This window comes from Acanthopagrus latus, chromosome 13 (assembly GCF_904848185.1).
Source record: "Acanthopagrus latus isolate v.2019 chromosome 13, fAcaLat1.1, whole genome shotgun sequence".
Classification (NCBI taxonomy): domain Eukaryota; kingdom Metazoa; phylum Chordata; class Actinopteri; order Spariformes; family Sparidae; genus Acanthopagrus; species Acanthopagrus latus.
Window position 1 is genome coordinate 17000638 of NC_051051.1, and position 26576 is coordinate 17027213.

Below are 26576 nucleotides of genomic sequence, written 5' to 3' on the forward strand. Positions count from 1 at the left end.
TTGGACCTCCACTGGGAAGAATGTGAGCACCCCCTGATCTACAGTATGTGTTACTTATGTATCATTTATTTATTTTATGTGTTCATCTATAAATTGTATGCGTTTAGTACACTAAACAATTTTTGGGGCCATAAAATACTGACATTTATTGGACTCTTTTTTTACATACCATATCTGCATCTGGTGTTGCCTGGTGGACAACAAACCGGTCAAGGGTCCACCTGGTTGTCCTTCATGTTTTTAATGCGTCCATCACTGGGTACAGAAAAAGGGCGCTGGCAGATAGTGCAGTGCGCCTTTTAGACATTATCTACACTTTTTCCAGCCACGTGTGTTCTTTTTCCCATTTGAGTCTGTATTTTTGCAGCCTTTTCTCTTTTGTTTTCGGAGGAGTAACGTTACTGCTCATGGTGGAAGTTGCAGTGAATCAGCGTCATCCGTGTTCCATCCATCCATCATCCATGCTGGTTTGTTTTCCCAGTTGCCCCAGTCTCTTGTCTTCCAGTATCTTCTGTCAAGCAACAGTACCTTGACCAATGAGAAGAGCCTGATTATGCATTGTTATCATCGTGTGTGAGTGTGAGGTCAGCTCATTGGTCACAGAGCAGGAGAGGGCTGGCAATAATTTTACTGTAAACTTTCATATAAAACACCTTGTCATTCACTGATTCCATTGATATTTTAAAGACCATTTTGATTCTCACGGAAATACGGCGATAACAAAGCCTGTAAACAAAGGGAAAAGTGCCCCCTGGTTGCCACAGCTCCCCGGGTTCTGAAGCTCCCTTCTCCCACTGGAAGTGCAACTGAACGCACCGTCAGTTCTGGCATGATAGCCTGATGCCCGGAGAGCCTCAAGAACAGCAGACTCCTTGCAGTCCCATCGTAACCTGCTGCTGGAAGCATCAGCCTTTACCCGCACAGGTGCCAGTTGTTCAGCCCAGTTTTCTTTGCCCATGTAAACTCTGCTGTTCCCTCCGCTCTAACACCAAGAAGAGCCATTATCCACCCGCTAGCAGGAAGTTGCAGCAGCCAATGCCATACATGCACGCTGAGGAAACGAACTGAGGAAAAGAGCAGGATTAACGTGGTGGATGGACACAGGCTCTCGAGTGTGGTCACAAGTGAGGTGTATTTAGTGTCTGGGTAGATACCAGAGCATGTACTGTACGCTTTTACATTGGTGTGGACCGCTGAGTCCTTTTTGCTGGGGTTTTACAATCTGAAACACTGTGCTTGCTGTCTGCCTTTTCTTCATGCTCAACACAAGCTGATTTGAGCACTTCGTGAAGCTTAGTGTTGACTATGCCACCATTGGAGCCTCTTTATCTCTCTATTTCCCTACTAACCCACACATAAACTCACACACAGATTGTGTCATCCATCTTGGCTCTCTCTCCCTCTTCTCTCTCCCAGACACACACACACATATGAACACCACCACATACTTGTTTGTTTGTTTGTTTGTTCGTTTGTTGCTTCAGTTTATTTCGTGTTTTAGTTTCATAGTTTAGCTGTGGTAGTTGAATGATACATTTTTTGTTGAAGTATTATTGGTTATTGATCAATTTGCTAACATTAATACATTGTATTATATTGTGCAGAGCAGTTTTCTGTGATTTTTCATGCATGTGCTTGGTGATAATAGCCGAAAGGATAGAGCAGGGAGAGAGGTGAATAAAAAGATAGTCTTCCTCAGTGAACTTACACTAAGCTCTGTTTTCTCTTCTATAACAACATGGACCTTCAAGTTTATTCAAGTATTTAGTGTTGGGGTCTATGGGTGATTTTTAGCGGAGTGACCTGTGTTGAAATTGGACTCCAGATAGATGTAATTTGAATAAAAAATTCACTCCCCTGCCTCATTACTTAGAGACATATCCTTGGCAAGCTAATCTTCAAGGCTTCTTGGAAAACATGTGCAACAACATGGCACATCCTGATTTGGGATGTTCTCCCGTTCTTCTCTCACAGAATCTTTTAAGCTCTATCTCGTTGGTGAACAGTTATCTTCAGCATATTCTCCGAAGGAAGTCTGGGCTTTGACCGTGGCCACCCAAAGACATTCACACAACTGTCTCTAGCCTTTCCAGTTTTAATTTGGCTGGGGTCAACATTCAGATTTACAGCCTCACCCAGATGTGTGTGGGTGTGTGTCCCCACAATTCTGCATCTAACTGTGAAGAAAAAAAAAAAAAAAAAAGTTTTCTTTGAATTCAGTCTTGTGATTGCAATGTGAGTCAACCATCTCAAGGACATTCAAAAGAATTGGATGCAATTAGGAGTGACACCACAGAGAAGCTGAATACTCACTGACTGAAGCACTTTGAGCTTTTCATTTTTAATATTTTTATACATTTCTAAAGGAAAAATGTGAACTGAAAAAACAAAAAAAAAAAGAAAAAAAAAAAAGAAAATCCAGACTGTAACAGCACAAACTGCAACAAAAGGAAAGGTGGGAGAATATTCCATGATGTACAGACCTTGACATTGCTGCTTCCTGCCAGGTTCACCATCATCACAAGTAACAATATTTTAATTTTAGAGAAAAAAAACCTGAAATATGACTGATTTATTTTGTACCTTCTAAAACAAATGTTAGTGTTATATTTGTGATACTCAGTGTTAATTATTGGTTGCATTGTGTATAAGGGAAGATGGTCTGTTGGTTGTTGGTAGAAACCTAAATTACAAACATTATTATCTGAACCTCTCTTTGTGCTTAGTTACATTGAGGGGAACTGTACTGTTCTCTCTGATGGAAAAATACTGTTTGTCATGTGATTACATTTTAGGGCATTTGGAGATGCATTTTCTCCAAAGCGACATACAGTAATTCATACATACGTTCATACACTGTTGGCAGTGGGTGCCATGTAAGGCACTGACCAGCATATCAGGAGCATTTTGGGGTTCAGTATCTTGCCCAAGGACACTTCAACATGCAGACCAGCAGAATCGAACCAGCAACCTTCTGATAACAAGACACTAGCTCTACCCCTAAGCAACAGCCACCCAGGTTAGAATAAACCCATTTTGTGTTTTACCTCCCGTATAATATTTTATAAACCACACTTTGGAGTAAAGTGTCAACCAGTTCTTACGATTTCTTCTGGTTGTGTTTTGGGGAGAACCATTTTGGGGCAGATTTTGGATGTATACCTAGAGGCAGAGGACAGATGTTTCTGTTTGCAAGGTAATGTAATATGTCTGAAGTTATGTTTCTGTCTGACAAATCTTTCACAATTGCAGCAGGCATTTGCAGGATTTCAATTTGGACAGGCCAAAGTATTTTTTTCAGGAAATTTGGATTTGTCAGGAAGTCAGTAGGCTTAAGATTTGACACTTTCAATGCTGAAATAGCTTATTATTTACACTTGGCAGTTTGTATTTACAATAGGGCTGTCAACCAATTCAAATATTTAATCATGATTAATCCCATAATTTTCCATAATCACCTAGCAATTAATCACAAATTAATTGCCCATTTTTAATCTGTTCTACATGTACCTTAAAGGGATATTTCTCAAGTTTTTAACCCCTTCGCACCCACCTTTGTTGGTAATGTTCGCCTAATTAGCATACCCAAATGGAAAAGCTTATAACACAACAACTACAAGTCCCAGATGGATGTATGATACTTCACTTGAAAGCTGAGAACCTCTAGTTTCTGACAATGTGCTTACCCAGCATGTACCATACACACAACCTAAATGACATCAGTTCAAACATGGCTCTAAAACATTTTTTTTCTTCGAAAAAAATAGGTCATTTTTGAATAACAATAACTCAGATGTGCTTTAGGTAAGGCATATGGCAATATACCACATACCTTCTACATCTTGTCAACTACACCTGGATGAAATTTTAGACTTCTAGGCCTAACCTTATTGGAGTTATGGAGTTTTTAGTTTGTGGTGTCACTGGCATCCACAAACCTCTCCAAAACGTCTCCAAATGGCCAGATTGTGCCAAATGCTTTTTCTCACTTCTGTGACATTACTGAAGCATTTTGGTGACTATAAAGCCTTCCTCCATGATTCAAAACATAATGTTTTCACACATTCATTTGATGGGTGGTCGGAGGGGTTTCCACACACTTCTAGGTGGCCATATTGAGATATTGTCATGCGACAAGACACTACAGAATAGTAAGCGTTATACAAAAATGACATACTGAAGTGAATTTCAAGGCTTTTATTATCCTTCAATATACTAATACTGTATGTGCGCAGCGGGGGAGGTAGCACTGGTGGATGCAGAGGAGGATTGTTGGCACTTCTGATGACCGCCTTCAGCAGGAGAGGGGGTTGGGCGTCTGACTGTCTCACTTTCAGGCTCCCAATCCACATCACTGTCTTCAGACTGTGACCTACAAAACACAATGCAATGCACAAATGTTACCAAATATAATGAAAAATGAAAAAATATATAAATGCAATTCAATAGGGTGCTATTTACATAGGAAATAAATAAACACAGATATATGATATTACATATTACACAAAAACATCAGGAAAGTAACCGTACATAAACAGAATAATTGAATTGGGGGAATATTCCCAGTGTCCGGTCAGTGAAAAAGATCTAATTCAATTTGTTTACAAGCTTGATAAAAAAAAAATCTAAATAAAAAGGAATTAGAGGCTCAAAGAGAATTACATCATAGAACAGAATTACAAGGATTACCTAGCTTTGGTTGAGTAGTTGAGGCTAGCTAGGCTAATTAGCCCCTGGGGCCCTAAACATTTAGCGTCATTTATGAAATGCTAATGTATACTGGACTGTTCACTGTAAGCATAAGAACCCCTTCCCACTAACTTTCATTCAAATTTCACTCATGGCTAAATAAATAAATCAAACATCATCAATGATAACGGTACTCACCGATCTAAGATGTCGTCGAGGCCCTTAGCAAACATCTCCTCTCTCTCAGAGCCCTACTCACTGTCTACAGTTTCATCAGATGATGCCATGATCCATTCCAGGTCTTCTTCTCGGACATATTTAGTGTTTTTTGTGGATTTCGCCATTGTAAACTGTGAAAACTGCCGTCCATTAAACTTTAAATGTCCGCTGCGAGTGCGTCTGCTGCGCAAAGTTAGCCCGCTAGCTGCCAGACGCAGCGATATTCCTCAGCTCGTACAAAACGGACCTGGGCACGCCTACCATCGTTGGAAAGGTAAAATAATTGGCTAGAAGCCTGAGTGATTGACATGTTGATAGCCAAAACGCTATCCCTGTACTAAGGCGGCAAATAACAGTAAACAAAGCCGATTGGCCCTTTAAACAAGGAGCGCTCCATGTACTTCACGGGCTGTGCTGGGGTGAAAACTGAACGGAAAAAGATGGGGACACTTTTGTTTTGTAGCCAGCAAAGTGATGAAAACAAGCACACCCAACAGCACCATACAGGAACTAGAGAAAATAAACATACGGCCGGCGAAGTCTGGATTTTATTTGACAAACAAAGTCGGTAGACGGTAAACAAATGGACTTTACAGGACGATATTCACAACCTGGAATAATTTTATGAAAAACCATTTTGATGCTTTTGATCAGTGGATTCTTACGGACAACTGGAATATAAATAATTGAGGATCGGACACATATTACGGCTTTATGGCCGCGTCAAAGGTAGGGAGTCGCCGTGCGTTTCTTATATCTCACGTTTACTATGCTGGTAAATATAAATGATTTATGGTTTAGTGCTCATGATTTCTGCAAAATCAACTGGATGAATGAATTGCTGAGATTCTACCCTTTCCAACGACGTATAGTATGTCCGTAATGATGAAAGTTGAAGCGAGATACGTCACTGCGCACTGTAAAAAACAGTCAGTTATCTGCAATCGCCCGCCGGCGGGCGGGTGGGTGCGTAGAGGTTTTAATATTCTTATCAATATGGGAGTGGACAAATATGCTTGCTTTATGCAAATTTAAGTTTTGTTATTACTGCAACAATCCAAAACGATGACAGATACTGTCCAGAATACTCTCAGAATAATTGTTAAGGTACTTAATGCTCAAACAATATCCTGGAAGCAAAACAGGGCAATTTTTATCTCTATTACAAACTATCCAGCATGGTCCACCATTGGTGAGGGGGAGGATGCTCTCTGCATCCGCTGTGTGCTCGGCCAACAAGTGGTATTTGAGTATTGACGTACTCCGGTGGTAACTCAGTTCACATCAACAGTAAATACAAATAACTTTGTTCTTGTTGAACCATCTGGTAGGGCTTTGAAGCTGAACCTGCCATTCAAAAGACTGTTTTCTTTATCCATTTCGGCTCAAGGAGGTTTGTTTCTGCTGCCATAAAGGGTCATAACGTGCATACGTTAATCACTTGTCAAAAAATGAATGGGGTTAAGAGGAATTTGTGTTTATATGTTAACTTTGACAGCCCTAATTTATGACAAATGTCGCACAAGGGTAATTTGCTCAAATTGTGCTAAAATGACACAATCTTCTCATGTTAAGGCTATTTTTTCTGTGTTGACCAACACATCCATTTACTTAAAACACTCATGTTTTTATTCTAAATAAGGAAATAACTTTTTGTTGGAACTGATTGCAGGGAAAGAGACTGACTGACTACAGGTGGACGAGGCTGACTTTTAACGAGAGAGAGCGGCATACTGCACCGTCAATTTGTAAGCTTGACTCAACAGAATCAATCACTGGCATAGACTCCAAAGACAAAGAAGTTGATTTCAGTTGTATGTACTGTGATATGTTCATTGTAATCACATAGTGTTTTGGTTTCATAGTTTAGCTGCTGTAGTTGAGTAACTTACTTTTGTTGATTGAAGTATGGTATGGTATTTGCTAAACAACTCAAACTCTATCATATAAACAGCACACTTTTTTGTGATTATTTGTGCATATATATTTGTGATAAATACCTGGTTGTGATTGTCAGTGCTTGGATTAATTTACTTTATTATTCATTTAATTAAATTAAATCAAATATGTAATAATATATTAGTACTTTTTTTTTTGTTTTTTTTTGTTTTTGTTTTTTTTTTTTGCTAATTACTATTAGTAATAATTCATTGCTAATAACAAAAACCTGCCCTACCTTTGAACCCTATTGGTGCCTGGTGTGGTGGCAACCCAATAACCACTAGACACCAGAGGTGAGGGAGACCGTCAAGCTGAGAGGCAAGCATTTTGGGCTTGGTTGGCCCAGAGGTCTTCTGAAGCAGCTGACAGGTCCCAGGTGGCGAGAAGGGCTGCAGCCTTGGCAGTTGCTGAATCAAAACCCAGGTGTGAGAGGAGTTTTGGATAGGCCATGGCAAACAATCTGACAACTGAGGAATGGAAAGCAGGGTTTAGCCAGGGCTGTGTTCAGCAGGGTATCAGAACTGCTTACCAAGACTGAGGATATTGTCAGGCAGTCAAAATAGCACTTTGAGGAGCTCCAGAACCCGGCTAACACATCCTCTACAGTGGAGGCAGAGTCTGAAGACTCTGAGGAGCACTTGCCATACACTAGTCATACCACCGGTTAGGGTATTCAAGAAGCTCCTCAGCAGCAAGGCACCAGGGATGGATGAGATTTGTACTGAGATGCTGAAAGCTCTTGACATTGTTGGTCTGTCTTGGCTGACATGCCTCTCCAGTGTTGAGTGGAGGTCTGAAAGTACCTTTGGATCAGCAGACTAGATTGATGGTTCCCATATTCAAGAAAGGAGCCAGGAAAGTGTGTTTCAATTATCAGGGTACCACACTGCTCAGACTGCCTGAGAAAGTTTATTCCAGGGTGCCAGACAGGAAGCTTCAGCCAGTAGTTGAACAGATTCAGGAGGAACAAACCAGATTATGTCCTGGTTGTAGAACAATGGTTCAACTTTTAACCCTTTCAGTCTTGCTGGGGGGCTTATGGGATTTTGCCCAAGTGGTCAACATGTTTCATGGACTTGGAGAAGGGCTACGACCATGTCCCTTTAGGAGTACTGTAAGGCCATGGATCTCTGCTGGAGAGCACTGGAGAAACAGGGGTTAAAGAGTTTAAGTATCTCTTGCAATGGGAAAATGGGGCATGAGATGGACAATTGGTTTGGTGCTGTGTCAGCAGTACTGTGGGTGCTGGGTGCTGGGCTTATGTGCCACCTGGGTGAGGTGGCCTATAAGGCCAGCACGCTACATGTCACCAGCACTGCAGTGCTATTTTTGCTGTCTTAGGTTCATAAGTATGTGGAATGACATTTGCATGAGCATGACAGTGTTCATAACATAATTCATTATGAATAAAGATAGACTCTACTGTACTGCTATCTCAATTCGTGCAACCTCTGCTTCAATACTATATTGTTGTGTTTCAGATTTTTGGATTCATTTTTTTCCCTAAATGTCCATATAATACTGAAGTTAAGTAACATAATCTAGTCTAAAACAGTTTCAGTTGTAGCTTGACTTGGAACATTTTCAGTGTGTTATCCTGCTATGAGAGTATACTGTAACACAGCATCTGACAAATTTAAAGAGTCTGCTGTTTGACTTCCATACAGCCCAGACACAAACATAAATAACTGCCCCAAGTAGCAGAAAAAATAAACCTGGAAATGTGAAACAACATGCATCCGATAGTCATAATAATGGTACTTTTAGAGTGAGTTTCATGAAGTGCTCCCCAAAGGCAGAAAGATAAACACAGTGACCGGACATGAGAAGCCTGTCATTGTCCAGAGGACTGGTATTTATTGTTGTTGTTGGTTGCTGATTCATGAAATAAATAACCTGGCATAGCTGCATCATAGTACAAGGATGATACCGACCCCGTTGCTTCAGTCTTCACACAAATAACCCAACTTAAGACTTTCAATTTGGGTGAAGTGCATGAGCCAAGGACCAATCTGCAGGTGATAACGAGGAACCACAACACACAATGAGCTGTTCCTCCAAAGCAACTGTTAAACAATCCAGTCCTCATTAATTTCTCTGGTAAGCAAGTTCAGGGTGACCTTGGCTATCATCCATAGTCAGCGGACCTTCATCATCATGGTAACAAAAATAAACATGTGGTCAACATTGTGAAATCACCTATCCACTGAGATGGTCTGGATCAGGCCTGCTTACTGTCATCTTGACATCTCTAAAATGTAACTTCTTTTTTAAATCAAGGGAACTGATCTTTAATTTTAATTAAATCTGAGACTATTTTGTTGTACAATGATATGTTAGCCCTTTATGTTACTGGCACAGTGTTTGGGAGGCGTATGTATACATATATATCTATATCTATATGTATCTATATGTATATATATATATATATATATATATATATATATATATATATATATATATATATATATATATATATATATATATATATATATATATATATATATATATATATATATATATGGTCATGCCATGGTCATAACAATGTTATTGCTCCTTTGCAATTGACTGACAAAAGTCATACAGCCTATAACTGCTTGATGTGTTCTTGAATGCGAACATATGTTGTTTGAAGTCATTTGCCATTGTTTATACTTAAGTAAACAGTTTCAAAAAGTGCCTTAATATTATACTAAAATACCAAACAGCTTTCAACTCTGCATAGCAATATAATTGGTGTAAGCTCAACCACAGTGTAACAACTGGAATGCAGCGGTCCAGTGCACGGTTTAACTAAGTTATTTGTAAGGAAAAAGTTGTCACTATTAACAACTAATGTGCATACACAAGTATTCCTTCTGTATGTTTGCATTTTTTCAGTGCACTTTGCATTTTTGTGCTTTAAAGTTGATAATTAAAATAAAAGCACAATTTTCACAAATATTGCACTTTCTTGTAGCACATGAAGGGTGTAGTGGCCCTCCTACAAGATGACAACAGTGGCCAAAGCTTATTTGAATTTGAGATTCCTGGTTTAAGAGAACTGCATGTCCTACCAATCTTTCGTTCTGACGTCGCAAGGTCCTGGTTCCAACATAAACGTGTTGAATTTACTGTTTGCTCTCACTGGTGAGGTAGATTTAGCAAAAAAAGATGTGAAGCATTATTTAAGTAAATAGAGTTTGCTAGTACACAAAATCTTGTTTTCTCCTACAGTGTTAAATGGAGTGACAAAGGGTTAACACTGAAGAGCAATGATGCTGTAGAGGGCAACATGATATGGTAGGAGGTTAGGTGCGGTTGAGGCTGTGTGTCTGTGTGCATCAGAAACTTGTCTCAAGCAGAGGTGGGCTCCAGGAATAGGCTACTTGTCCAGCAGAGCAGGCTAGAAGAGGGGGTTGTGAAGCTGTGATTGTGTTGCCAAGGAGCTGCTGAATAAACAGACTGTGAAGAAAAGACAGAGGAGGTGAGAGAGAGCCAGGAAGGCATAGGAGAGCCTTCATGTGTGCTGCCCAGTGGGTTGAGGAGAGGGGAGGACGGTGTGTGTGTGTGTGTGTGTGTGTGTGTGTGTGTGTGTGTGTGTGTGTGTGTGTGTGTGCGTGCGTGCGTGCGTGCGTGCGTGCGTGCGTGTGCGTGTGTGTGGCCAGGGGAAGATGGTGAGAGCCATGCCGGGGGCTGACATCCGGTCTTGGTGTGAGAGATTATGGCGAATGGACACTCACTGGAGCAGAGATCTGCTGAGGAGCCGGAGTCATCCTGGCACCTGACATTGATGGCGGGACGCTGTTGGAGGCTTTACAGCAGTTGGACAGGGTTGAGGAGCAGGAGCCACATAGAAGAAGAGGCTGATACACAGAAGGCTAGCGAGGCTCAGATTAAATACTCAACTCACTCTCCAGAATACATTTTGGCAATATTCATTTCTGTAAACCGTGGTAGATTTCCTCGAGTTTCTACTGTGCATGTCCTGTCAACTTTATCGTTGGCAAGACTGTGCTTATGATCTGATTAGGTTTAGGGACAAAAAGCAAAAAATAAATGTTTTGGCTTAAAGCATCACAAGCATGACTGAAAATGTTCTAAGGTTTTGTTAGAACACATGGTTTTATTGCTACAAAAGTCGTTTGAGATTGTCTGAGGGTCTCCTTAAAAACGTCAAGTGGCATTCAAGTTTATAAAGATGAAATGCCATCTCGGACTATATATATATATATATATATATATATATATATATATATATATATACACAGATGAGTAAGGACAGTTAGACAATTACTAAACCAAAAATGGGAAATATTATATAAAGACAAATATTGACAAAGCATGTGAAATATTCTTAAGAGTATTCAAATTGTATTCAAAAAGTAGTATAAGTGATTATAAGTACTCAGTCCATGGATCACTTAGGGGTTATGAAATCCTTGCAGAAAAGAAAAATACACTTCATAGAGAATTTATAAAACATAGAGATGAGGTAGAAAATAAATATAAAAAACATTAAAAAAATAAGTTAACTAATATCATGACAGTTGGTAGGAATATTATAGCAATCTATTAGATAATAATATTAACACTATTATAGGTTAATGGAGTATATTAAACAATACTATTGGAAATGGTTCTAGACAAGTTCATTATCATCAGTACTTCACTGATAATGACTTGATTATTAACTATGTGGACAATATGTTGGCAGGAAAAATCCCTGATTCTTTGACATCTAAAGAGAAAAATGGTGATTCTAACTCAATGTTTCTTGCAGCAGTGGAAGAGAGCGAAATCATAGAGGTTGTTCATGAATGTAAAGTTTGTGTTATTAGTGGATGACTGGAGAGGATTTACAACAGATTCTGAAGTTAATCACAGCTGAAATGAGGAAATTAAAAAAGGTGGTTTGACAGTAATGAATCTTCATTACATTTAAGCAAAACAAAGATCATGTTGTTTGAAAATTGTAATTCAAATTATCAAGCTAGGATAGATGGTGTGAATATTGAAAAAGGTTATGTAAATGTATTTGTACAAGTGTGATATTAGAACACAAAATCAGCTGGAAACCTCACATGAAACATGTACAATCCAAACTGTCATGAGGCATCTCAGTCCTGTAAGTCCTGCAAAGCATGTTCTGATTCACAAATCACTGCACATTTGCCACTACTCACGGGTCTTAACATATTTAAATTATTGTGTGGAGGTCTGTGGTAACACCTACACTTTTCTCACAAAAAAAGCAGTTCATAAAGATATTGTGATCACACCAGCTTATTGTTTTTAAATTTCTCTGTGTTAAAATTCATTGAGCTGGATGAATAAACTGCACAAATAATGTATTACTGCAAGAAACCAACTACTAAAAGGTGATCTTCAGACAGGTTATAATTAGTCCAAGCATGATCCAGTTAAAAAGAAAAGGTACAAGGATGAGGTTTTCATAGATGTATGCATGTGTTTGTGTAATCATTTTTATAATAAGATATATACAATTTGTCAATGTCTGTATGTATGCATATCAAATTGGTTCAGGATTGGAAGTAAATTGATTGATTAATAACTGAGTTGTGGAGAAGCAGTGGCAATTTTAAAGTTGATAGATGGACCCAAAAGCAGACAGTTGAAGGTTATAAGGTGATTTATTCAACAATCAAAGGGATACTAGTGAATTTCAGGGGAAGCTCGTTGAAGCAGGTGAAGAGGGCTCCATGATGAGAGGGGTTACTTGAGGTCATGAAGCTCCAGAGTGTGCAGAGATGCGTAGTGGCTGGCTGGGTTAACCACAGAGGAGCCAGGGTCCTGACAGGGTCAGCTCGGGGATTTAGTGTGGCTGGTAGCATGGGTGTACAGGCATGAGGCTGGTTGGTGGGGAGAAGCCAACACTGGGGAGGATGAGGAAAAGAAGAGAGTTAATTCAAGCAGAGAGACAAAGAAACACTGAGAAATTACACTCAGCATTTGGCTAGCTAGCATGTTGTGGTGTCAGAAACAATATGGCGACGGATGCATAGTTGACCAAGGTATTTAACCACAGGGTGATAAGGAGATTTGCTGTGTGTGTGTCCAGCTCCAGCCCTCCTTGGAATCCATGCCTTAGCCCAAGATGCACCTCTGAAACTCAAAAGGAAAGTTCCTCACCAAACATGAAAGGTCTATACCAAATGGGTGTGGAAACAATTTTTTTTTGGGAGAATGTTTTCATGAAACCAAGGGGGAAAAATAAATTAGGAACACAATAACTCACAGGCCATTAACAGTTATTATGAGGACCTCACATGGAACACAAACACAAACTTTCCTAGTGACTGAAAGGACAAAGCCAATGCAATGCAGCTCATTCATTGTACACCTACTGGAGCCCCCTGGTAACTACTATTGTTGGTGTTAAAACGGCACTTTAAACATACATAAGAAAACACAAAACTACTGAACTCTAACTGGGGCAACGGACAGTAACCATTATAACCATAAACTATGATGTCACATGAAAAGGGTCTATCAGAATGAGGCCATTAGATTTGACTGCTTGATCCATCTTGCTGATGATACACAATTCTCCACTCGTGACACTCATGGCAGATTAGCAAAAATTATAACACATTCCTCACCAAAGGAAAGGCATGACAGCAGTGTTACACAACCAGCTAAAACTCAATAGATGCATCTTGTGTTTAGTTTAGTGTGTTTAGGGAGAAATTAAAACACCCCTTGGAGAAAACATGAATGCTTTAAATCCTATTAAGAACATGAGGTAGTGGTGCAATGCCTCTTGTAATCAAGATGAGTATTACAAAAAAAACACCACTTACATGATACAGATGACTGGGTACATGTTGCTCTCTAGATATGCACTGCTAATTTATGGACTGATAAAAGGCAGTCAGTTTGGTTGTGAACTTACTTCATCTTCCTAATTCAGCGAGTAAAAATTGTGTTGGCCATAAGCTTCAATGAATACTTTATTTTGTTAATGTCTTATGTGGCCAACCCATAAAAAACTCGATTGAATGCATTTATCGTCTGTGGTAGAACTTAAAAGCTAGAAAATGATGGAATTTAGCTAAGCTCCAAGAGTAATGGTTAAAGCAAAACTCCTCTCAATTAAATAAAATCCAATAAGCTTCTTCAATAATACATTACCTATGAAAAAAAAAGCTCAAGAGCTCAGCTTTCTTTCAGATGGTTTAGAATAGTTAATCTTGACATAATTATGCCTTATGCCATAGCTAGTTTTCAGCCTTATGCAATTGAAACCCCTCAAATATTTTTATTTGCATATGTGTATTCCTGTATACATGAGCTCTGCTTTGGAATTGTATCACTGCAGCAATTTTGGCCCAGAGGGTAGCTCTCTTTGATATTATAAAAATACATTCGCACACAAAAGACAGCTGTTGAAATTTCTTTTTTGGATTTACACTGGGAGTGTCACCATTTCTAAGACGTTGTATTTGTTGCTCAAAGCACATTTATTGGCCTTGGATAAAAGCAGTGAGGACTGTGAAGGTTGATGGCTGTCAGCTCGTTAATCATATTTTCAGGGGGAGAGTCCTCTTGGAAGATGCTTCACTGTTCTGGCATGTCTCTCCATGAGGCAAACACACAGCCTGAGACTGTGTGCTGGTCAAACCAACCTAAACAAATCAAGTCTGTTTCTGTCTCTCTCTCTCTCTCTCTCTCTCACTGTCTGACTCTCTCTGTTACTGCTCAGCAAGTTGAAAAGGCTAATTTGACCACAACACTGCAACTAAAGGTGCATATTAGCTTGTCAATATTCTGCAGTCTAGCAGTATTCATCAGTATTACTGAATGACACGTTATGGGAACATAATTAATTGTGTTTATTTTTGTATTTAATTGAAATTTAAACTTCAGTAATTATATAACAGTTACTAATCCCACTGACTCTCCACATATGTTGAGAGGAAGAGCGTCCCCAGGCTTATTTGCTGTCTCACCAGGACCTGGATTGAAGGCTTGGTCAGTTTTGTCTAAATCTTATAGACTAGTGCAGGATATGTTAGCTTGCAGTGCAGTAGATGAGCCTTGCAGGAGGCTGCCAATTTAAACCAAAAGAGAAGAATGTACTCCTGTCATGGTCACACCAGAAAATGAAACAACAAAATGACCCCTCTAAGGGAACACGTCACATCAGATCCTGATGAACAAATTATTCGATTTGAACATCTTTACTGATATAACAGGTTTATTTTTGTTGAGAATTAATTGACAACAGTTAGTGGAAACCAAAATCATCAACCCATTTGAGGGCTGGATTCAAAATCACACCAAGTAAAAAAAAAAAAAAAAATCACGGGCTTATCCAACTTGTGTGAATTGTATCACAGCAACTCATAATGTGAGTCAGTAGTGACCCCAGTGTGCCTGTATGCACTCCTCCTCAGGTCCTCAGGTATCTGCTCCCAGACCAGATCAGTCAGCCTCCTGGACAGTCGGTGGCAGTACTTGGCCGCATCGAATGCACTGATACATAACGTCCAGTCAATTGCATCAAACACCACTGCTATTGGGGAACTGCCTTCACACTCTGGCCACATGAGACCGGGCATTGTCCGGCACCAGGAGGTACCCAGGGCCCATCATGTGAGCATAGGGTCTGATAGTCGCTCTGAGGGTTTCACCTCCCCAGAGGATAACCCCAGACCATCACTGATCCACCACCAAACCGGGCATGCTGGATTATGTTACAGGCAGCATAACATTCACCACGATGACCCATCCAACCAGCCCCATGGCTTAGATGTTTCTTGCTCTTATACTGCTACACAAGAGGGGAGGTTCAAGAAGTGATGCTAGAGAAGGTAGTTGAGCCTCAAACTAGGAAGTGTAGGGCAACAGACCATGGATATGAGATCAGGTAAGATGGGTCATTAATCCTTCCCCTCTATGTTAGCAGACGGGACAAACAAATTCAAGTTCAAGTCAAATACATCTTTTTCATAGATGTTTTTTGTTATGACGTTGATTATGTTCAAGTGTCCTTTTTTTTTGGTAATGCAATAAAAGAGAGTCAGAGGACTTCTGTCTGGGATATTTTAACTTAGCTTTTGTACAGTGGGGAGAAGTGGAGACACATTGCCATTTTTTATGTCAATGAATGGACAGTAACAATAGTTCCTCAAACTTTCCTTTGCCTCTTTACTGTGTAGTTTGCTCACCCCTGGTATTTCATTTTTCAAATTGCAAATAATTCCATTTGATAGTTTTGCTGAAGAATGGAAATAAGCTTTCACTTTCACTTTAAAAGCTCGCTACAGTACCTTCCTCTATGTCTCGCACTGTCAGCACTGACAAAATGCTTGCTACAAGTCAACATAACAAGTTTTTTTTATTTTTTTTATCATTTAATACTTGTGATTTTGGTGCCTTCATGTCACATTGTGTCATATTTTTTAACTTGTTGGTACACTGGAGTCCAAGGAAGACACTGTGAGGACAATAATGGTCATCTAAACCAAGGTACATATTACTTAAGAAGCATTGAAGGTGACATATTATGCTCATTTCTGCTTCCTGACATGGTTCCCTGATGTCTAAATGGAATATTAGTAACATGCTTTGGTCGAAAAAGCTTAAGGTTTGAGCACAGCAAGGTTCTTGAAACACCAGTTCCACAGCCCTCCTCCAGGCGGCCGGTTTCAGTGCCTCTCCCTTTAAATCAGGGGTCTCAAGCTCGCGGCCCGCGGGCCAACTGCGGCCCGCAGGACGATAGTTTGTGGCCCCCGCCTTCATATGAAAGTTTAATGTTAGTGCGGCCCGCGGGTTTGATATGAATGCTGTCCTGATTTATGCTTCTCTGTATCCGTCGGTATGCAACGACGCAGAGCCCTCTGCGTCATGGCGTACCCTCTCCGACCCCCTCTCTGTCAGCTTACGAGAACCTCCCCAAACAACAGAGAGCTCACGGAGACCGCATCGCTCTGATTGGTCCGCTAGAGTTACCTCATTTCTGGAATCCCGATTTGCCGGCCGTATTCCTTCCACAACAATAACGTCGCCACTCGTCTCCTCTTTAGTTCTCGTCTCAATATTTACAATAAAAATGTCGATCAGTTCCAGTTCCAACAAATGTCTTCTCCGTGTCTCCATTGTTCGTTGTTGGTAGAGGAACGAGGCCGGGCCGTAAATAAACTAGTTGATAATCCTAACGGAAAGATACATATCACCCTCTATTGTTAGCGCTAGCTCCATGCTAGCCACGAGCCGAACTTTATTAATAACTTTTAATTTATTTAATTTAATGTTAAACTATATTCAACATTGTTGGGCACCACAAACACTTTGTGTTTCCATGGTTTCTGACCTTCAACCAATCACAAACTGTGCCGTGCTTGACGTCATATGCAAGCGCAGGACCCCAAGCCGATCTGGCGCCGGCGGAAATAACACACATTGCAAAAATGACGTTCTCCGTGTGTCGGCTAAACACTGAAACTGAAACGTCAACGCGACGGTGACACCAAGTGGAATTATACGTTCCATTGTTGTTCAGAAAGTTAAAGGTTAAAGAACTGTTAATACAGACATTTGAATCTGAATAATAATAATTAGATTTCTCTAGTCAGCAGCTATATGTTTCTTAAGTCTTCTATATCTGCTGTATTATTATTATTATTATTATTATTATTATTTTATACATATTATTATTATTGTGGTTATTATTATTATATTTAATATATAAATATATAATAATGACACCATATATCAAAATTTTAATATGACATAAAAAATGTTCTTCATGTCATAAGACATGACATTTTACGAATACGACATTTTATTTATTTATCACTGATTGATTTATTTATTTTCTTTTTAATTCTTCATTTGTTTATTTTTTTTCATCTTATTTTGTGTTAAAAATAAAAATAAAGACATTTGAGAACATTGGAATGTTTTTATCAGGGCTTTTCTTGTGGAAAACCTGATGCGGCCCAGCCTCACACAGACTCTGCCTCCAGTGGCCCCCAGGTAAATTGAGTTTGAGACCCCTGCTTTAAATGCTAATGAGCTACTACGTGCACCGCCCAAAGATGTATTTGCACCGCCCACCTCTCCCTGCCTGCGGAAGAGGTGAGGGCGGCATTGTGTGACCATGGCAACGGCTGAGTTACCGGAAGAAATGGCCACCGGACAACAAACTGCGGTGCAACCGTACATGTTCGAGCCGGAGTCCGACCCAGAACAGGAGGCTCCAGAAGTAGTTCAGCAGTTTTTTTGTCTACCTCGACATTACTTGTTACTTGTTACTGCATAGACAAACGAAAGTTTTACGGGCTTAGTAGCCATCTGCCCCGCGCTGTTAAGATCACAACCCCCTTCTCCTGCCTCGAGTGTTTACATAACAAAGCTTAGCCAAACCTCGACTGGCGTTTACTGCTCTGCAGTTGCAGTAACTCGGATGCAATTTAGCAATTGCCATTACGAAAGAAAGGCGTAACCCCGTATCATTATTTACCTTTATGTGGCCAGGTAAGTCAATTGAGAACCTGCTCTTATTTGCATGGACGACCTGTAATTAGCTAGCAATGTCCAACAACTGTAGTTTTCAATAAGCCACAGTTGCCTCCCGTCACCTCTCTACCAGCAGTATTGTTTTTGAACCGGTACCAACAGTTTATAAACTTTAAATATTACAAAAGAAACAACGCAATGTGATTGATTGGCTATGTAGTTTCCAATGAATGATATAAATTCTGCTTAAAAACAGGCGTTCCTGTGGCAGTTGTGAACAAGTGCCTACAGAGCCCGAGAATATCTGCTGTATTGAAATACCACAGGTAAGTGTGAACACTGGGCAAACAAGGTTGTTATTTTGCAGTCTCTTTTCTTTAATCCATTGTCACTCACTTACCTTTCATAACTTCTAGGTTACATGAAGACTAAGTTACAGCAGCTTCCTGAGCAACCATCATGCATGCTGGACCATCCTGGCCCAGTACCTGTCTGCCTGAATGTGTTTTCACTGCAGAATGCACTGAACATTTATTGGGCAGACTACGGACCTTTACGTCCGAGGGGAATAGTGCAGTAAGCTTTTTAGGCCCATAAATATTATTAATTTATTGCAAAAGTGTTATGAAGTACATAACTGCTTCCTCTGTCTTACATTGCTTATAGTTTATCTGGTGGTGGTGGTGTTCAGCCAACAACTTGGTGCTGAACACAGGAAAGACCAAGGAGGTCATCGTGGACTTCAGGAGGTCCAGGAAGACTGAGCACGCCCCCCTCCTCATGGACGGAGAAGTGGTGGAGCGTGTGGACAACATCAAGTTCCTGGGCCTCCACATCACATCTGATCTCTCCTGGTCCCTGAACACCTGCCGCCTGGTGAAGAAGGCCCAACAAAGGCTCTTCTTCCTCAGGAAACTGAAACGGGCTGGACTCTCCTCTCGTCTGCTCGTGAACTTCTACAGAGCGACAATAGAAAGCATCCTCTGCCTCAGTGTGACCGTGTGGTATGGCAGCTGCACGGCACAGGAGAGGAAACAACTGGCACGGGTGGTTAAAACTGCACAGGGCATCGTGGGCTGCCCCCTCCCTGACTTGGACTCTATATACGGAGACCGAGTCAAGAGGAGAGCAAGAGCCATCGCCACGGACCCCAGCCACCCGGGCCACAGACTGTTCGTACCGCTTCCATCAGGAAAGCGGTACAGGAATATCCGCACCACCACCAACAGACTGAGGGACAGCTTCTTTCCAAGAGCTGTCAAAGCTATCACCCCCTGCACTGCAGGACAATAGACTAAGCTGCTGAACGCACACTGCACTTTTTTTTTATGTCCAACGGACTAATTAACGGTACCTTACTGTTAATGTATATATTACCACCCAACCGCACCAATCGTATACATATGTATATACTACAGTTCTTATGTACATACTACAGTTCTGATGTACATACTCTCTTCCTCTTTTCTTATTATATTTAGAAATATTTCTATTTTTATTGCATGCTCTTCTATATTTTTACTATTTTATTACCTTATGCGCGGGGGTTGCAAAGACAATTTCATTGATTGACATGTGAATGTCCAATGATAATAAAAACTCTTGAATCTTGAATCTTGAATCTTTACCATCTTTTACTTGGTAACACGAAAACTACATATGAAACAATGAAAACACACAGAACAGTTGGGAGAGATGTTTTATTGCAAGAAACAATTGTAGACATACAAAATAAATATCTAAAGTGGAACACTTAAACTTGCCAGTTGCCATGGATGTGAACATTCAGTGCTGACTTTCTACTGAATTGTGTCCAGCCAATATAGATACCTAGCCTACAGAAAAAAATTGTAAGCTGGTGCTTTCTGGGGCGGAGAGTGAGAGCTGTGCTGTCTGCCTGTGTGGTGCTGAGGATTCATGCAGAGTTCCCTGACGCTGAAGGACCGTATGTTTAGGTTCAGTCCTGTCCTTGATTGAACCTTGGCACGTAACTGGCTATAACGTCCAGCTTGTTGGGTCTTTCATACTGAGCCGAGAGGTCTTCAGGGATTGTAAGTTTCAGCACCTTGTTCACATATGGGCCAGGGTCCTGGAAAACCTTCTTGAAGATCAGGTCCAACAGTGCATCAACGTAGTCTGCAGTGCAATAAACAAAAATTAATGTTTACAAGAAAATGCACTAGAACCAAATAGCCTTGTGCTGCAGTGTTGTCAAGTGTCTCTTTGTATTTCTCCTAATTCATACATTCTCCTTATTTATTATTTTGAAAACCATCAAAAAAATTATTCAGATTTCATTTGTGTTTATTTTCAACCGTTTGTGTTATTGCCTGTGTGTCCATATTTATTTTTTATTCGTGGGGTTCAAATAAAAGATTGTAAAACTTACGGAATGTTGGCTCTGCTTTCACAGGCTTTGCAGTTCATTCTCCATGCTTAGATTTGGGGAAGTTGACTGTACAGAAGCTCTACACCTGTAGATGTTGCCTGTGGTCAGTCAGTATTTTCATTGTAATGCAGGGCAGCCAGGTAGAGTCTTGGGTGGAAAAACAGTACTTTAAAAATCATAGTATACACACTAAACTATAATCAGCTGTCCACCAATCCATATTCATAACAGAGTAAAACAAAATTACATATTAGAGTAACATAGTGACTAACTTTACACCATATGCTTTCGTGCAACAAACCTGTGCCTCTGAAGTGAGGCCGGCGAGTTCTCATGGAAAGCTGTGTGCCAACCGTGCATTTCACTGGTTGGTCTGTCTGGCAGGCAACATGATGCACTACAGACTGCTGTACAGATGTGCTTGGCTAAACACAAAAGGAAGGAATATGTTATGTGTCTGTTTCTCATGTTACATAAAACAAAGCTATGTAGACAGAAATGATGATTTAAAAAAATCCATTTGATAAGGCAAATTCTGGCAAATCATAATCCGAGCAAACCCATGCAAATTCTTCATTTCACATTAGATTTAGTAAGTGAGCAATACATAGTGTCCATTTTCTGTGTCTATGCCTTCATATAACTAACGTTAATCGTAGCACAGCAGACAGGTAACCCCTGTCTCAGGCTCCAAAGCAAAGTAATGATTGCTTGACTGCAGATAAAGTTTTGGTACTGTCAGATCGGGTCTCTCGTACCAGCAGCTAACACTACACACATAGTTAGGTGCTCCTGGGCATCTAACACACTGTCCTTTAGCCTTTAGCACAACATGCTAATTGACGTAACGTAGCTCACTGGCCGTGAAAGACAGAGCATTTCATACCGAATGGAGGAGACGGTTTCCCGTGCGTGTTCATGTCGGAACAGTAGCTGTAGTAACTGTGAAGTTGTTCGCGGACACACTAGCTAGCGCTGCTCGGCCGTGAACAGCGCTAGCTAGCCATCGTCATGTTCACGGCCGAGCAGCGCTAGCTAGCTCGTCGTCCGCGGACAACATTTTAGTGGTTCACCGGCCGGTTAGAAGCGATCAAATCTCAATATCCCAATTCAATTTCTCAGTTCACTGTCATGAGTGCTGATATGACAAATTAAGGTTAGGCAACATTAACATTACCGTGAATCCTAAAACCAGTAGGCCCACTGTTGTAACGTTAGCTCAGCCTCATATTTACATCATCCGTTAGCGTTAGCTCATGTGCTAAACAGCCAAAGTAACACAAACAACACTGTTTTTAAAAATACTTACAGTTTCTTCTTCCGTGGCGTTGACACGGACAGTGGGTATTGATCCATCTTTGAAGAAAAATCTCGTTGCCAGTCCAGTCTGATACTGACCCTGGTTGCTGAAACCATAGACATATAAAGAGTAGACGCCTCGTCGAACGCTGCTGCCTGTTGGCGCTGATGAGAATTGGGGCGGCCATCTTGGGGCGGTCACCCGTTCCACTCAGTGTAATCTGTTCAGCAGGCGCGATTAGGTGTCAGCGCATTTAATCAATCGTAACTCTGATATAGAAACTGATTTTCACGCGTTTTTTTTTTTTTTTTTTGCTGTAAACGTCATACATTATAGGTATGACACAGGACACATGGGCCGGCGTATTTTATTCATTATAAATGGATTAACAGTAATAGAATATTCTGATGTATATGTTATGTATGATAGGTATTTTGCAAACACTATAAACACAACAGAAATCATATAGGCTCTCTCTCTATATATACACACACACACACACATATATATATATATATATATATATATATATATATATATATATATATATATATGGATAGATAGATAGATTTATATATCAGAGAATATGAATATATATATATATATATATATATATATATATATATATATATATATATATATATATATATATCATATATAGAGTATCAATATAACTCATATCAGGTCAATGAGTGAGAAATGAGAGAGAGAGAATCATGAGTGACTAAAACAAAACCTGGATAACAAATGGGGACGGGAAGGAAGTGGAATGCCTCTTTCTTCGTTCTTCTTAGTAGCCTACATTCATTCAACTCGGAGTAGAATGACCGCCCCAAGATGGCCGCCGCATTTCTCCCTGCCCGGCAGCCGTTGCGGCGTCTACTCTTTATATGTCTATGGCTGAAACAGTCCGGTGTGAAGTGATTGGCACAGACAACAACGTTTTTGCTCAGTGAAGCTGGGATGTTTCCCTGAAAAATGAAATTTAGCCACTTCGCTCTGATATCCTCTTTGGTAGGGAGGCGATGTAGGGAAACATGAGTGTCCGTGCATCCGACGACAGAGCAGGAGTGCTTGGCTTTCGGGTTGCACATGGTTGTGGTCAGGCTGTGGCATACAAGTGAAGCGAGAAAATGGCGGATCCTCCTTCAGGTAGCCGGAGTAATATGGGAGGAGATATCGAGCGTGAGGGCGGGAGCATTCAAATCACCCGCACTGTTACGTAAGCGTGCGGGTGAAATCAAATTGGCTCTTTTAGAGACACATTTCCTGACTCCGCCTGTTTACAAAACATTGACGTAGAGGTCCTAAATCACTCTTAAGGGGTCGGGACGCACTCCGGATATGCAATTATACACAGTAAAGCAAGGAAAAAGTGGGTTTTGCATGATATGTCCCCTTTAAGAATGAATGTTTATAAAAACCTTGTTTAGAATATGTTTGTTGTGTTTGTGTGTGAAGGCCTGCAGTGTGAACATAATGCAGCCATAGTATAATGTGTTTTTCCCCTCTCAGCTGTTTCTTCATTGTGACACCAAAAACAACAGTGCTGTGATGGAGAATACAATCATCTGTTCATAAATTGAAAGAACAATAACAATTAAGTATATAAATCACAAAGTCACAGGCTGCAGTTTTCTCACAATCATGTGATCTAAGTACTAATTCCTTCCATAAAAAAAGCTTTCTTTTATCATTAATTTCAATTTATGTTGAAGCTGTCATTTACCCTAATCAGTGACATTAATTATGATTTCTTAATTTGCCCACCCATGGTTTCACTTGAAAACTGTATATCAAACTTTCACAGACATAAAGTAAAAAAAGAAATAACAAAAAAAAAAGAACCACTTCCCAAGAACATGACCCGTTTACATACTCTCAGGTAGTCAAAGCTTACCATGTTTAAAAAATAATAATAATAGAAAAAGAGGAAAAACCGAACTGCACAGTCAAGATAGCAAATGCTTTGACTGAAATAGCAATACCTAAATGCCTTTCTTTTGTAATTTTACCTAGTCGCATCATTTAATTTCCTTTTAGGATTTGAGGCTCAACTCGTGGCAAGTGTCTTATCATCACTGGTGCCTGACTTCGCAGAGAGAGTGAAATGGAAATGTGGAAATCTAATTGTGAATCTGGAAAAAGCTGTTTCATCTGAATATGTGTGGAGGAAGCTGCAGTCCACTTTCATTCAGCACAGGTTTTATTGGTTCATATCTCATGAGTTCTGTTAACTTGGTAAAAAGTTTAGCAAATGTTTTCATTCAAACCAGCATGGCACCTCTACTTACTAACTGCCACATCTCTTTTATTGTAAAATTCCATGGTAACCACATTGTACAGATAGGGGAAGCGGAACATGGCACATTTTATACAGTGTCACCTGTAGGTGGTGCTAAGACTTTTGAAGATTTGCTGCTGTAGCAGAAGGTTGGCAGCCAGCAGCAGCAGCTAATAGCTTTCAGCTCTGACACATCTTCTCAGTTCTTCTTCTCTTTGGTTTTGATAAACACTGATTTATTCCTCCCCTTCTCCCCTCTCCACTTAGCTACAGTACACTCAGTCCTGAGAGACAATGAGACAATCAAAAGATGTTTACCAGCCATTAAGAGTTTCCGCTTGCCTCAGTGAGATGAAATGAGTAGAATGAAAAAGAAATCAACAACTTTTGGAGACAGATTCCTAATTGTTTCCGTCCATTTTGACATTAATTAGGTTGAATATAGAGAGGAGAATGTGAGAGAAGAGATGCCCTCCAACTGGGAGTTTGAAGGTAGACGGCAAGACTTTTCTCAAGTGCTTAAATGTCTATCATGGGCCTCTAACTGGGTTTTCTGCAACATGAATATAGCACTTACTGTGTGACAGTTAGCATAATAGAGTGTGAGCAGGATAAGCCTGCTTGTTACTGTATGTATCTAAGCACAGTAATGAATACCAGTCTGTCCACTGTCAACTAAATACATTTATTTGCTTTTCCAAATACATATTTGGGTAAATGCAATTGCTGCATGCCTCATGCTTGCTGGAAGATTTTTATTTTTATTTTTTTGCTGTAAGTCATAGGTCAGATGAAGGGGGTGACAATGATAGTGATAGGTGAAGTGAATGCAGGCTAACATTTTGACACTAGGTCTGCTTCCTTTATCCTGTCAAAAAGTCCACAGGCTTTGTGCTAACCTTTTTAAGATGATCTGTATTGGATGTCTTAGAATTTAATGAGATTTTCTGACAACAACAATGACCAAACCATGGCCCTCATACATCAACAGGAACATGTATCTTGAAAAAATTCTGGTGGCTGATAGCTGCACTGCTATCATAAGCATGACAGCACATTTACAGTGACAATATTTACATGGGATCATAATATAGTTAAGCTTGTTACTCTAATCAGCACTAAACACAAAGTGAAGCTAAAGCTGATGGGAATGTTTTTAGATTCACACGTATTTAATAATAAACCAGTGTCGTAAACATTGACATTTTGACCTGGCAATGATGATTGACGATGATGATAGATGAACATGACATTTCATGGAAATCCATCCAACAATAAATGTGATATTTCTCTCAAAGCTAAACAAAACTATCAACTTTCTGGTGGGGGAGTCTGTCTTTGAGAATCTTTTTAAAGCTGTGAGTTTGGGGTTAGAATCAACTTGTTTTTTGTTGCAGCCAGAAGTTATCATATTTGGATGAGAAAATGGAGGGAAGCATACTCATTAGTCCTAACCTGATTGATGGTTCCTGTGGAAGCTACTTGTCAATCACAAAGTTGTCATGTCCTAAATCATACCCTGCTTTATTGTCTTTTCTCCTCCAATGTACAAAAGACTTGAAACTAACAGCTGATAACATAAACTCATTAGGAAACTGTTTACAGAGTCAATAAATCAAGTGAGAAGTATGCTCTTTTTCTCATATGCTTACATGCAGTTAGACTTCTTTTTGAAACCAGTGAAGTTGCCCCTGCTGACCCTTAGAAAGAATGCAGGTTCAAGGCATTTCAGCATCAGCTTTTTTTTAAAAACACAAGCCATCTAATATTCCATAGTTTGGATCCCAGTGGTTGCCAATTTGGAACTGCTGAAACCTTAAAAGTAAATTTTCCCTTCCTGAAATGTGTATAGTTGTTGTTCTTCCATTGTTAATCCAGTGACAGATAAATCCTGATGTTGTTATGTCCTGATATTTTCCTTTGCAATGATTTTAAAGCAGAAAAGATTGGTATCCTGATGTTGACGTCAGCAACAAAGTCACACAACCACACAGAGAAATATTTATCATAGAGGAGGCCAAGACTGAGGTATTTCTCCATGACTCAATAGACTGCGTCAACAACAGACCCAGAGCCTCAGGCTTTAGTTCCAACTACCACCAGCTGTTTAGACACTACAATCATTAGGGCAATCTTCTTGAAATTATTGATGATAGAGATCAGTGAAAGCAATAAAATACTTATGAGTTGATCGACTGGACTGGGAATAGACAGTAAACATTTCTGAGTGATAAAAATACATCCTTATGGTCGTATTCATGAGCATCTGGAGCATTACCACAGTAGGT

The 26576-nt window shown here is 40.0% G+C and overlaps 1 protein-coding gene and 1 long non-coding RNA gene across 6 annotated transcripts; one reads left to right on the plus strand and one right to left on the minus strand.

The window, feature by feature from the left end:
* Nucleotides 1–6280: 6280 nt before the first annotated feature.
* On the plus strand, nucleotides 6281–20269 carry LOC119031857. 5 transcript variants are annotated; one of them, XM_037120616.1, is made up of 4 exons: nucleotides 6281–6656; nucleotides 18572–18641; nucleotides 18732–18891; nucleotides 18982–19851. In XM_037120616.1, exons 3-4 carry the CDS (start codon nucleotides 18775–18777, stop codon nucleotides 19606–19608), a joined length of 744 nt encoding a protein of 247 aa, XP_036976511.1. In that variant the 5' UTR covers nucleotides 6281–6656; nucleotides 18572–18641; nucleotides 18732–18774; the 3' UTR covers nucleotides 19609–19851. The 5 variants fall into 5 exon arrangements, 4 of the variants coding, with proteins under 4 accessions (XP_036976511.1, XP_036976509.1, XP_036976512.1 ...); XR_005078723.1 differs by lacking the exons at nucleotides 6281–6656; nucleotides 18982–19851 and adding exons at nucleotides 17657–18333; nucleotides 20133–20269; XM_037120614.1 differs by lacking the exon at nucleotides 6281–6656 and adding an exon at nucleotides 17670–18333.
* Nucleotides 20270–20309: 40 nt separating this feature from the next.
* On the minus strand, nucleotides 20310–22199 carry LOC119031858. The gene is made up of 4 exons (XR_005078724.1): nucleotides 22014–22199; nucleotides 21006–21129; nucleotides 20705–20851; nucleotides 20310–20451 (listed from the first exon to the last, which is right to left on the minus strand). It is a non-coding gene; the product is annotated as an uncharacterized LOC119031858 (long non-coding RNA).
* Nucleotides 22200–26576: the final 4377 nt, after the last annotated feature.